This window comes from Pipistrellus kuhlii, unplaced genomic scaffold (assembly GCF_014108245.1).
Source record: "Pipistrellus kuhlii isolate mPipKuh1 unplaced genomic scaffold, mPipKuh1.p scaffold_m20_p_8, whole genome shotgun sequence".
NCBI classification, from domain to species: Eukaryota; Metazoa; Chordata; class Mammalia; order Chiroptera; family Vespertilionidae; genus Pipistrellus; species Pipistrellus kuhlii.
In genome coordinates this window covers 52,084,187-52,098,502 of record NW_023425584.1, presented here as the reverse complement: position 1 = coordinate 52,098,502, position 14,316 = coordinate 52,084,187, and the positions used below count along the sequence as shown (strand labels likewise).

Sequence of the window (14,316 nt, the reverse complement as noted above, 5' to 3'; positions counted from 1 at the left end):
CCCACTCCCATCATGCACCGGTGGGATCCCTCGGCCTGGCCTGCACCCTCTCACAATCCGGGACCTCTCAGGGGATGTCAGAGAGCTGGTTACAGCCCAATCCCAAAGGTCAGGCTGAAGGGCCCCACTCTTGCATGAATTTGTGCGCTGGGCCTCTAGTTTTCTATAATAATAAATAGCAAGCAAACTAGGTCTGAGAAATCTTTGAATTCCCACAATTAATGTTTTATGGGGAGGCATATGATAGGTTCTTTTTAAAAATATTTTTTATTGATTTTTTTACAGAGAGGAAGGGAAATGAATAGAGAGTTAGAAACATCAATGAGAGAAATATCGATCGGCTGCCTCCTGCACACCTCCTACTGGGAATGTGTCCACAACCAAGGTACGTGCCCTTGACCAGAATCAAACCTGGGACCTTCAGTCCACAGGCTGGTGCTCTATCCACTGAGCCAAACCGGTTAAGGTGATGATAGGTTATTTTTATTTTTTGTCCTTTGTCCCTACATCAAATACTTTCTCCTGTAAGAGCTGTTGCCCTGAGACTACATAAACTGACCTCAAGAACAAAAATGGACCAATTGGCTCCCCCTCACCTCCAGGAAAAGATTAAGTAGGCCCTGAGCCACTGCATGCAATACAAAGGCAAGATGCACTACAAATGGCTTGAATGCCATTTGGGTCATTTCAGACATATGGAGTATCTCATTCAAGTTACTTAAAAGAATATAAAAATTGGAATAGTGTGAAAAAAAATTAAGGCTACATGAGTTTTTGTTTTTGTTTGTTTGTCTTGGAGTGCCTGCAAATTCTCTAAATGCCTAAACTGAATTGGAAAAAGATATATACACAAGACAAGTGATTTTTCACCTACTTCTTAGGTAGTTGGGAAAAATAATATCACTAAACTTTAATTGGTAATGTGTGGTATAGTACCACCACTATATCATCTTATAAAATGTGCAGAAATCAGGACAAAGGGCCCCGTGCTTGATCTTTACAATGGAAAGGCACCAAAAATTCAAAAGAAAGTAGTTTTCATATCTGAGGAATTGCTACGTAACTCTAAATTTAAGGAAGAGCAACTTTCTGTATTTTTCCCCCCATGGGAATTTGCAAATATAATGCAGTATATTGAGAATTCATCACACACATTTACCACTAAATACTGAGAAATACTAAAGCAGCGACTAGAGTTTTATATTGTAGTTATTTCCAAGCGTTTGTGTGAGTGCATGTGTATAATAGAGCCTTCAAAAGCACCTTTAGTTCTTAATATTTAATAGTTTAATGGAAATATAAAATATTATCAAGTCATACGAGGTTGCGGAGAAAAAGGAACCCTCGTGCACTGCTGGTGGGAATGCAGACTGGTGCAACCACTGTGGAGAACAGTGTGGAGTTTCCTCAAAAAACTGAAAATGGAACTCCCATTTGATCCAGTAATCCCACTCCTAGGAATATATCCCAAGAAACTAGAAACACCAATCAGAAAGGATATATGCACCCCTATGTTCATAGCAGCACAATCTACAATAGCCAGAATTTGGAAACAGCCTAGGTGCCCGTCAGCAGATGATTGGATCCAAAAACTATGGTACATCTACACAATGGAATACTATGCTGCCATAAAGAAGAAGGAATTCTCATCATTTGCAGCAACCTGGATGGAATTGGAGAACATCATGCTGAGTGAAATAAGCCAATCAATGAAAGAGAAACACCACATGACCTCACTCATTTGTGGATAATAAAGAGCATTATAAACTGATGAACCAAAAGATAGATATAGAGACAGTAAAGCAACAAGCAGATTGTCAAATTACAGCGGGGAGGGGAGGAGGATCTGGGGGAGATAACAGATCAACCGAAGGACTTGTATACATGCATATAAGTACAACCAATGGACATAAAACTATGGGGAGGGAGGGGATATGGGGGAGGGAGGGAGGGGGCAAAAAAAAATCATTAAAATATGTAAAAATAAATAAATAAATAAATTAAAAAAAAAAATATTATCAAGTCATAATGGCTTCTGACCTCAAAAAAATTCTCTGTAAACCTAACTTAAGGAGAAGGTCTACTTTGATGAGCACCATGGGGATATGGCTGCCATCCTGTTTTCCATCAAACAAAAAATGTAAAAAACATCTACACCTTATACTTTATTTAAAATGATCAGAATGATCATCACAATTACTGGTAAATGACAATTCTGTACACTTGGTTGGATAACATAAATAATTTACATATTCACAAGCACATAGATCCTTTACCAACATTGGACATTTTAGTCTATGTAGTCAAAGTCTTCTGGAATTCCAAAATTTTTATCAATTTTATTTTCTTCAAATCCAAATTTTCTTTTGGCCCAAGATTTTATTGAAAATATGTTATCTATAAAGAAAATAAGAAATTTTTTTTGAGAATTCAAACACCATCATAAAACATTTCAAATATAATTCTATCCATTGTTTTTACTTACAGAAGTGTCTGCAGCCCCTCCTCTGATCAGCCCCCACAACCTCCCACAGCTCCTCCTCCCAACTGGCCCCGCCCCAGCCGCCCCCCTGCCCAATTGGGGGTGAGGCTGGTCAGCCAACCTCCTGCTATTCTCCCCCAAGTCGGCCTGGCCCCATTAGACCCCCATTGGGGCGGGCTGGCTGAACCCCATCTGTGCACGAATTCGTGCCCTGGGCCTCTCAGATATTATAATGACAAGACAAATGACAGTTTTCTATGCAGTCATAGCATATCTCCATAGAAATAACAATGCTTCCTCTACTATAAATGCTACTTGATCAGTTTAAAACACATTATTTACACCGAGACCGATTTGGCTCAATGGATAGAGCATCGGCTTGGGGACTGAAGGGCCCCGGGTTCGATTCCGGTCAAGGGCATGTGCCTTGGTTACGGGCATGTCTCCGGTAGGGGGTGTGCAGGAAGCAGCTGATCGATGACTCTCTCTCATCAATGTTTCTAGCTCTCTGTCTCTCTCCCTTCCTCTCTGTACAAAATCAATAAAATATATATTTAAAAATAAATAAATAAATAAATAAATAAATAAATAAATAAATAAAACACATTATTTACTATGCTTGGAATATTTGGGCATACTTAACAAAATAAAAATTTATAAAACAAAAACAAAAGAAGTTTAATTCTAGGTATCAAATAAGATTAACTTAATGTTTAAAATAAAGTTCATTTCTAAGGTGAATACTATCACATCAAATAGAATAATGTTTAAAAATATCCTCATTTCTTTTAATTAAAGTGTTATAGAATATCAACAGATATTAAATAAATTTTTACTTTAAAAAAATCTAAAACAAATTTTACTTTTAATAAGGACTTTAGAGAGAATATGAAATACTAATACTCCAGAATGATGTTTGGTTTCAAAACTGTCTGCATAGCCCAATACTTACAGAGGGCCTGCTGCTACATGAGACAGGCATTAAGCTTATTACAGAAATTCCAGAACATAAAGAACCTATGCCTTTAAGCTGACACAAGAACAGAGAGAAAAATCAATTTTCTACTGAACAATTTCAAAGTGGAATGTATGTTAGAAAAGATCAAGTGTTATGTGGACAGCGTTCAGAATAGGGCTCCAACAGCACAGAATGACTTCCATGAAATGAGAGAACACATGCAGGTTTGGAAGCAGGAAGTCTGGAGAAATGAACTTCAACTCTAGGTCAGAGAGAAGAAAATGAAACACTACAGGAAGGCTATAGCCTCTGCAAAAGGAGTTCCTGATTCCCCTGAGGGAAAGAAATCATTTTATTACAAACCCTCTAAGATTAAAAACAAACAAAAGAACAAATAAAAGCTTCTCCACAACAATGCCTAATGGACCAATTCAAAAGGCTCCATTAGCCGAATCTGGTTTGGCTCAGTGGATAGAGCGTCGGCCTGTGGACTGGAAGGTCCCAGGTTCGATTCCGGTCAAGGGCATGTACCTTGGTTGCAGGCACATTCCCATTAGAGGTGTGCAAGAGGCAGCTGATCAATGATTCTCTCTCATCGATGTTTCTAACTCTCTATCCCTCTCTCTTCCTCTCTGTGAAAAATCAATAAAATATATTTTAAAAAAAAGACTCCATTAAACAAGTTCTCAAGCTGCCTTCAAGACAATGTTACCTACCACCCTGATAGTTCATTCCCTGTCAAATAATTTCCCTATTATGTGGAAATTTTTATAAATAGCTAAAAAAAAAAAAAAAACACAAAACAAAACAGTGTGTTTTTGTTTGATCTTTTTAAAGAAACAACTTTATTAAGACTGGTAGAATTCCTGTTAATCCATGTGGTGTCACATCCAAGATAGACACAGGAATAGGATAGGCAATGTCATATGCACTACATTTATCCCCCCTTGTTCATTAAGATGCCTCTTATACTAAGTCATCAAAACTCCACTATCTGCTGAAACCGGTTTGGCTCAATGGATAGAGCATTGGACTGCGGGCTGAAAGGTCCCGGGTTCGATGTTTCTAACTCTCTATCCCTCTCTGTAAAAAATCAATAAAAATATATATATTTTTAAAAACACAAACAAACAAAAAACTCCACTATCTTACTTATTAAATGAGCTGTTAAATGATATAACTTATTAAATTGCATTGAAGTATATTTAGTGCCACAAAACATTTCAATGTGATATTTCTAATTATATTTGTATCCTGAAGCAATCTCTCATTCTATAAAACTGAAATACTGAATTACTGAACAGTAAATATTCTCAATTCTATATACAGAGTGGGGCAAAGGTAGGTTTATAGTTGTTCATATAGAAATCAATACAATAATAAATACTAATACAGAATACACTCTGTGTTTGACATATTCACAATGGTTAACTCAGTTTTGTCCCAACCTGTATATTTCAGGGACTTTTTATATTTTTATTTTTTTAAAATATATTTTATTGATTTTTTTTTTTTTTTTACAGAGAGGAAGGGAGAAGGATAGAGAGTTAGAAACATCGATCAGCTGCCTCTTGCACACTCCCTACTGGGGATGTGCCCACAACCAAGGTACATGCCCTTGACCAGAATCAAACCTGGGACCCTTGAGTCCGTAGGCTGATGCTCTATCCACTGAGCCAAACCGGTTAGGGAAGGGACTTAATTTTAAGTAAAAAGAAACCAAATATCTATAACAATAAAAGTGTAATATGCTAATTAAACTGGACAGCCATATGTCCTTCTAGATGAAGCCTCAGCAGTGGGGGCAGAGGCAGAGACAGTTAGGGGTGAGCAAGCAAGCAGTTAGGGGCATCAGGCAGGCAGAGTGGTTAGGGGCAATCAGGCAGGCAGGCAGAGGTGGTTAGAAACGATGAGGAAAAGTGGTTATGGGTGATCAGGTAGGCAGACAGGCATATAGGAGCCAGCGGTCTCAGATTGCAAGAGGGATGTCCGACTGCCAGTTTAGGCCCAAAACCAATGAGTCGAACATCCCCCAAGGGTTCCTGGATTGCAAGAGGGTGCATGGCTGGCTGAGGTTCCCCCCTACCCCCACTAGTTAACTAATGGCCTCTAGTTAACTAATAATTACATAACACTCATTAGTTATAAGTATTACTGATATTTTCTTCTGGTTTTGAAGACTGAGAGGTTTTCAGAAGAGTAATTGTAGTAACTCTATGATCTTTTTATAACATTTCTATGTTGGAAGGAGCAAGTTATAACCTCAAGTGGAAATAGGGTTCTTATCAGCTGTTCCTGCTGCTGTAAAAATATCTTCCTTCCTACATGATTTTAAAAGTACCAGGTTCTTTCTTAGCTAAGGACATAGGGGAAAGAGTTGTTGAATAAAATGTGTAATTATAATTTTGGAAGCTTATGATCAACGGTAAAACATAAAAGCATTTTTTAAGGGGCGAAGGGAAAAGGGGAGTATTAATCCATGTGTCTAATGTACTAAATGGGTTACCAACTATCTTAATTAATCCTTCCAAAATGTGAGGTAGATACTGTCCACATGGAAAGGAAGCAGGTCTGAGAAGTTCAATTAAGTCACAGAGCCAATAAAGAACACACTTGGTTTCCTTTCAGAGTCAAGTTCTCCTACCCTTTACACAAGCTGCATGTTGCTACTGTTTGCTGAGAGCTATTGGGGGAAATCACTTTGTGACTCTTATCTTATATTTTTAAAATATATTTTTATTGATTTCAGAGAGGAAGGTAGAGAGAGAAAAACACTGATCAGCTGCTTCCTGCACACCACTTACTGGGGATCAAGCCCCCAACCTGGATATGTGCCTTTGAATGGAATCAGTCCATAGACAGATACTCTATCCACTGAGCCAAACCAGCTAGGGTTTTATTTTTAATCTAAAAATCCACTTACTAGTTTTTCTCACTCAAAGTTTTATATTTCACAAATCCATATGATAATACTGTATTTATTATTATTTCTCAATACTTTATTGAACACATAATTCATTATTCTCTTTAAAATATATATTTTTTATTAATTTTTTTTGTTTGTTTTTTTAAGAAAGCAAGAAACATTGATCAGCTGCTTTCTGCACACCCCCTTCCAGGGATCGAGCCTGCAACCCAGGCATGTGTCCTAACTGGGTGGGAATCGAATCCCACACCTTTTGGTGCATGGGACAATGCCCAACCAACTGTGCTACATGGGCCATGGCTCATTATTCTCTTTTCTTTAATATTAGTTTGCTGTTTTACCCTTCTGTTTTTATCACGAAAGCATTACAGTATTTATGAAATAGCTTCATAGTAAATAAGATTGGGATTCCATAGGAACCAAAGGCCAATTACATTGATTTTATCTACCTTCTCAATTCTAAAATAGACAAGAAAAAATGATTCTATAACTTCTTAAGAAATATAGAGGCCTGGACACAGAATTGGGGAAACTTGGCTCAAATCTCTTTCTTCCAGCGACTGATTTAATCACCTTTGATTTTAAGCTCTTTGATCTCTGCATTAACACCATCTTCTCCATCCTCCCCCACAGAAACAAAATGAAGCTGAGAAATACATGTGAAGACATTCTAAACTCTTACCAGGATGGAAGAGTTCACTTACCATTAATTTAAAATTAAATACTGAAAAAACATCAGTGCAATTTTCAGACAAGTTTTAACAATACTAATCATACTTGTATATAATTCACAGCAATTATAATTTTTAAAGTTTCTTCTAAACTTTAAGACACACAGATAATGCCTTAATAGTTCCCATTTCTTAGAATATCTCCTGTGTAGACCAGAGGATATATCCACTGGCAAATGGGTTAATGAGGCATTTACAGGAAGGCGGGGATATAAAGAAGATATTATCACAGAGGGAATAAGAGCCTGAACTCTGAATTCAGAAAAGTTGGATTCTGATTCCTGTCCTACTGCCTAGCATCTGTGTGGCCATGGACTCCTGGTGGTCTCTGTTTCATCTCCAAAATTAGGGATAATAATCCTATCTACCTCACAAGATTGTTGTAGAGATAAAATGAGAATGTGCCACAGACACTCTTTAAAATGGCTGGCTTAAAATCAGAACTCACCAAATGTTAGCTGTTATTATTATTAGCAAGAAGACAAATCTTTAGAATTCCACAAAACTCTTAATATTGTTTGAAGGTTAAGTGATTAGCCTAAGTGACTTATCTGAGAAAAATCACACAAAAGTTACACTGGAAGTAATCTTCGATTTTTAAAAAATACCTTATACTTGACAAAATGACTCATAAAAAGATTTTTTAAAAACTTGAATAACTAAAATAATTTAATATATAAAAACCTGCTTAATGCATGCATTTCCAAAAACACCTTTCATTGAACAAAACAAGACACAATAGCTTCTGTATTTCACATCATAGTAAATGTGGAAGAAGTTTAACTATAGTTTAGCAGTACCATTATAATACATACCAGTCCATCTGTTAGCAGCCTCTTTGGCTATTTTATTTGCTTGACCTGGAAAAACAACAGAAAAAAAAAAATAAATATACACACATACACACACACTAAATAGTCTTCTTTTATCTAAATATTCTTTTTCTTATATGAACAAAAGTTTATACAACTAAAGTGGCTATGAAAAAAAGGTCAAATAGTGACATACTGTATCTCACAAGCCTACTTGCAGTTACATTATCAATAGAAAGTCAAGGTGAGTAGTTTCTCTTTCTTAAGTGACATTATTATACTTGCGCCTTTATAGACAATATGTAAGTTCAACTGAGATGTGTTTCTCAAAAAATTTATAACACCAAAAGAGGGTCAATAATGAGTTTAATGGTAAAAATTTTAGGGTACTGTGTGTGTGTGTGTGTGTGTGTGTGTGTGTGTGTGTGTATATATATATATATATATATATATATATATATATATATATATATATATATCAGATCACAATAAACCTGACCTAAAAAAATTTCTTGGCATTTTAGTTATGATGTATCTTGGTGTCATCCTCTTTGGATTCCTTTTATTTGGGATTCTGTGCACTTCCTGGACTTGTAAGTCTACTTCTTTCACCAGGTGGCAGAAGTTTTTGGTCACTTTTTCTTCAAATAGGTTTTCAGTATCTTGCTCTTTCTCTTCTTCTGGGACCCCCATAATTCTGGTGTTGGTATGCTTAAAGTTGTCCCAGAGGCTCCTTATACTATCTTCACATTTTTGGATTTTTTCTTTTGCTTTTCCAGTTGGGTGTTTTTTGCTTCTTTGTATTCCAAATCTTTGACCCGATTCTTGTGATCTTCTGATCTGCTTTTAGGTCTCTGTGTAATATTTTTTATTTCAGAGTATGCTGAATTTCTAGTTGATCCTTTTTCATATCCTCAAGGGTCTCATTAAATTTATCGGCCTTTTCTAGGAAATTCTTGAAAAACCTTATAACCGTGGTTTTGGACTCTATATCCAGTCGTTTGCTTTCCTCCATTTCCTTCATTTGTGACCTCCCTCTTTGTCTCTGCGTTTTAGCTGCTTCCCTGAGTTGGTAGAGTGGCTTTGTGTGCTAGGTGTCCTAGCAGGGGCCAATGGCTCAGCCTCCCCAGTTACCTGAGGTGGACACTCTTGGTGAAGCCCTTTGTGGGCTGTGTGTGCAGTCTTATTATAGTTAAGCCTAGATAGTTGTTACTATCACTGTGGGGAATTGACCTCTAGGCCAATTGTCTGTGAGTATCAGCTGTGTCTACGCTGGGAGAGCTTTTGTGTTCAGCTTGGATGAAGCGGAGTCTCAGGGTGGAGCAGACAGCCTTGGTTTCCCATCAGCCAAGAGGCCCCTGTGTCTCAGTGTCCCTTGACAATGGCTGCATGCACCTCTGAGAGAAGGCTGCTCTTGAGTTTTGCCCGCTGCCAAACAGTACAATTCCTCCCCAAATGAGTCTGGATATCCAAAGTCTCACCCAGAACTGGATTTCAGTGCAGTCAGGAGGTTTTGTTTCCCTTCTGAACAAGAAAACTAATAGTGTGCTTGCTTCTCACCCTCTCCACACACTGGGAGTAAGCCAACTGAGTATTCAGCACAGTTCTCCACACCATTGTCCTCCACAACTCCTCTGGGTCTCAGTGTCCTTTTTTCTTTCCTTCTAGCAGTAGAATTTCCACTCAGCCAGCTTTCCGATGGTTCTGAACGATATCCGCTCTGTCTTCCAGTTGCAGTTTTGAAATTGTTGTGAGAGGCATCAGTATAGGTGTTTACCTATGCTGCCATCTTGGTTTCTGTTATTTATCTAACGTTTTCTTTTCTTATGATGTCTCTGTCTGGTTTTGGTATCAGAGTAATACTGATCTCAAAGAATGCATTAGGAAGTGTTCTCTCCTTTTCTAATTTTTTCTTTGAAAAGTTGATTCTTCTTTAAACTGGTAGAATTCTGCAGTGTAGACTAGGCTTTTCATTGTAAGAAGTTTTTTTAATTTATTTATTTCTAATTCAATCTCTTTACATGTTATACATCTATTTAGACTATTTCTGCTTGAGACCATTTTAGTTGTTTGTATCTTTCTAGGAATTTGTTAATTCCATGTAGCTTATTAAATTTATTGACCATAACTGCTCAGAGTTCCCTTATACTTCTTTTTATTTCTATAAGGTTAATGTTCCCTCTTTCATTCCTAATTTTAAAAATTTATATCTTCCTTTTTCCTTAAGTCAGTCTAGCTAAAAGTTTGTCAATTTTCTTGATCAGCTTAAAGAATCAATTATTGCCAGAAACCGGTTTGGCTCAATGGGTAGAGCGTCGGCCTGCGTACTGAAAGGTCCCGGGTTCGATTCCGGATAAGGGCACGTACCTTGGTTATGGGCACATCCCCAGTGGGGGGTGTGCAAGAGGCAGCTGGTCGATGTTTCTCTCTCATTGACGTTTCTAATTCTCTATCCCTCTCAATTCTGCTCTGTGTAAAATCAATAAAATATATTTTTTTAAAAAAGAATCAATTATCTATTACTTTTATTTCTGCTCTATTCATTATATTTCCTTCTGCTTGCCTTAGGTTTAGAATGTTCTTTTTTCAGTTTCTTAAGGAAGACTAAGTTATTGATTCAAAAGTTTCTTCTAGAGAGGATCCAAGATGGCTGCTCGGGTAGACACCTAACCGCAGCAGCTCACAACAATTTCAATGGAATACAACTAAAATGTAGAGTGGACATTACCCAGACCTACAGGTAGTCGACTGACTGAAAACTCTACAATAGGAAGGTGGGAGAAAACCAGAAGGAAAATCAGAGGAGCTGAAAAAAAGCAAAAGTTTCTTCTAGGCATTAAAATGTTAATCAATTTTTTTAAAAAGAGAAATATTTGGAAAACAATAGATAATAAAAGAAAAAAATAAAACATTAGTAAATTTTCAGAGCAATGCATTCACTGCATCCCAGTGTGTGCTGGCATGTCTAAACACTCAGGCAATTTACAACTCTGTCTTGGCTTTCACTTCCTACTTGCACAAAGTGTCAAGAAAGGTCAACTGGAGGTGGGAGATTTGGAACTTCTCAGGTCTTTCCTGAGAATGTGCACAGATCTATGCATGTATGTGGGCCTCTAGATTTCCTGGAATATGATGATTTTTCAGCTTCTCCTTTTAAGCTTTCTGGTTAGTCTACTGTTTGCCTTATTATTTTAGACAATTAATCCCCAGGGAGAGGCTGTTAACACTTGACATACTCCAATCCAGGCCAAATAAAGACAGTCATTCATATTGGTGGCTTTCAGGGAACCTCCAGAGACATCACATAATGACAATTCTTTGGGAATGAGGGACGTAAAGAGATCCAGCTTCTTTTTGCTTTCTCTGATACCAGGATACAGGACTGTTATTTTTCAAACCTGGAGAGTACAGATTGAATATAGGGAAAATTAAAACACCACGAAACACCTGTTCTTGCTGAGATTCGGCCATTTTTCTTTTCTTTTTTAAATTGATTTTAGAGAGGGAAGGAGAGAGAGATAAAAACATCAATGATAAAAGAGAATCACTGATCAGCTATCTCCTTCTAGCCTCCTGCTGGGGATTGAACCTCCACCCGAGCATGTGCCTTGACCAGAATCAAACCTGGGACCTATCAGTCAGCAAGCTGATACCCTGTCCACTGAGCCGAACCAGCTAGGATAGACAGACAGAGAATAAGACAGAAAAGCATAGAGTTGGTAAAGGAAAACATCCAAAACTGAAATAAAAAGCAAGGCATAGCCAAATAAGCATAATCAATGAATGATCAGATCTGGTTACTGTTTTACTGTGTGAAAACAGAATTTTCATGATGAACTGCTAGAAGGCACAGCCATAATGATCCTGAAAATAAACCAGCTGAAGGTAGGAAATCTGAGTAAGGAAACTGTTATGAAAGTTCTCTTTCCTGAGAAGCTGCTCTAGGCAAAACACACAACATTTTATGTCCTCTTTTCTTTTAAAGATAAAACATGAGCAGGCCTCGTTTCCTAGTAATCTCCTACCTGTCTCCTGCTGCTTTGATGTGCTTGTATTCACTGAGGATCATGTGATATTAGTTAAAACTAAAAATTAACAGATTAAAGTGGTTAATTTTGTATCAGTAGATTTGATTAGCACTTTCTTCTGCAGGATGATAATAAATGAAATGAATCTGTGGGCGGATTGAAAGAGCTAACATGTCTTTCCAAAAACTTAATTTTTAGAAAATGACTAGCTCAGGGGGTTCTTCTACCTCCACACTCTGAAAATCACCGTGGATACTCAGCAGAGACAGAGCCAATACATACCACTCTCTAGGCTTTGTACTACCTGCATGTAAATGTACCTCTTGAGCTGTGCAATACAGGGACCTATCTCTAAAATTAAACTTAACTTTACATTACACTAACATCGATGAGAGAGAATCATCGATCAGTTGCCTCTTGCACACCCCTTACTGGGGATGTGCCGCAACCAAGGTATATGCCCTCAATTGGAATCGAACCCGGGACCTTTCAGTCCGCAGGCCTACGCTCTATCCACTGAGTCAAACCGGTTTCGGCAATAGCTTTATTTTCTTATATACATAGAGAAAGAATACCAGGCACCCGGAAGTATAAAGTCTCTTTCATTAGCAAAGTTAAAATCCTCAACTTACGTATTTCTTCCACAACTTGAGGATCACATTCTCTGTACTTTTCTACTTCTGCCTTTAGCTGTTCCCTTTGTTCTCGAAGTGAAGAAAGCTCTTTTGTTAGCTTGGTCCGCTCTTCCTGCATTTAAAGTATTTTTATGTATGATTAAGCCAAACAAAATGTCATATTATATATTATAAGGTTATACATTTTTACAGAGATTTTCATTTTATTTCTCATAACTGATGTGCATTAAGCCTTGACAATATTATAAATACACCTACATTTATTTATAGTATAAGAACAAGCTAATTATCATTTTCTCTTACATTTCAAGCATCTTTTATATGTACTGACTGAATGAGAATATGTAGAATAAAATGCTCATAAATAAGAGGTTACTAATTATGTATGAACTCAAAGGCTATGTCATTTCATGTTAGATAAAAAAAATTATACCACCACTTGAATAGTTTCACAAGATTATGTCTGTATGTGTGTGTGTGTGTGTGTGTGTGTATGTGTGTGTATATATATATATATATATATATATATATGTATATACATACATACATATATATATGTAATATTTAGGATAGTATCCATTATTATATATTTTTCCTTAAGTGTTCTAGACAATTTTTCAACTTTTTAGAGTTATTAACCTTTAAAAATATTTAAAGATAGAAGAAAGAATAGAATTGTAGATTGTGGCCTCCCATCACTTTCCTTTACAGCTAAACCAGAATAAACCTTTTACATACAATGTGATCCAATAAACATCATCTGAAATTTCTAGCCATAGTTCCACTAACATGTAGAGCTATTGGTAGTCAATTCATATGTATGAAACCTCAAAAATAAGTCCAAACAAAAATAAAATAATGGCAAAAGTTATGGTATAGCATTGTAAGATATGCTGAGGAAAACTAATTACTTAACGCTGCCTAATAAAACCTGTTCAAGTTTCCTTGCTAGCTTCTGTTTCTGTATTTGTATTTTTCTACTTTCGCCTCTCTCTGTTCTCTTTGGTTCCAAAGTGTAGAAAGCTCTTTGCTAGCATTTGTATATGAGAACGGATGTACAGAGCAGCATGCTCTGAAGCAGCATAGTCCATCAGGTAGGCAGGCAGGTGAGCAGTTAGGAGCCAGTGGTCCCAGATTGTGAGAGGGATGTCCTACTGCAGGTTTAGGTCTGATCCCACAGGGTTTGGGTCTAAACTGGCAGTTGGACATCCCCCAAAGGGTTCCAGATTGGAAAGGGTGCAGGCCGGGCTGAGGGACACCATCTTCCTATGCACAAATTTCGTGCACCGAGCCACTAGTCCCATATATCCTATATAATAAAAGGATAATATGCAAATAATCTGAATGTCAGAACAACTGAATAACCAATCAAAGCCTAATATGCTAATAATATGCTAAGGCTGCTCTACCACTCGCTATAACATGCACTGACCACCGGGGGGGCAGACAGTCAACTGGTTGACCAATTGCTATGATGTGCACTGGTAGGTTGGTTTACTGTTGGGGTACAGCCGATCGGGACTGAGTAAGATGGGCCGGACATGCCCTGGAACCCTCCCAAGGCCCCTCCCTAGCCTGGTTGTGCACCACTGGGTTCCCTCAGTCTGGCCCGCACCCTCTCACAATCTAAGACCCCTCGGGGGATGTCAAAGAGCCAGTTTCAACCCGATCCTGCAGGCCACTCCCCTTGGGAGGGTGCCAGAAGCAGGATCATAACTGGTGAGCACTGCCGTGGCAGCGCGAG

At 37.7% G+C, this 14,316-nt stretch overlaps 1 protein-coding gene across 1 annotated transcript in view; it reads right to left on the bottom strand.

Moving 5' to 3' along the window:
* Positions 1-2,146: 2,146 nt before the first annotated feature.
* The window catches only part of MND1 (meiotic nuclear divisions 1), a 42,746-nt gene continuing 30,576 nt past the window's right edge, over positions 2,147-14,316 (bottom strand). Inside the window, exons 6-8 of the mRNA XM_036425411.1 lie at positions 12,570-12,684; positions 7,913-7,957; positions 2,147-2,397 (exon numbers count right to left, since the gene is read on the bottom strand). Of these exons, the coding sequence (XP_036281304.1) occupies positions 2,291-2,397; positions 7,913-7,957; positions 12,570-12,684 (267 nt within the window). The 3' untranslated portion in view covers positions 2,147-2,290. The remainder of the gene's footprint in view (positions 2,398-7,912; positions 7,958-12,569; positions 12,685-14,316) is intronic.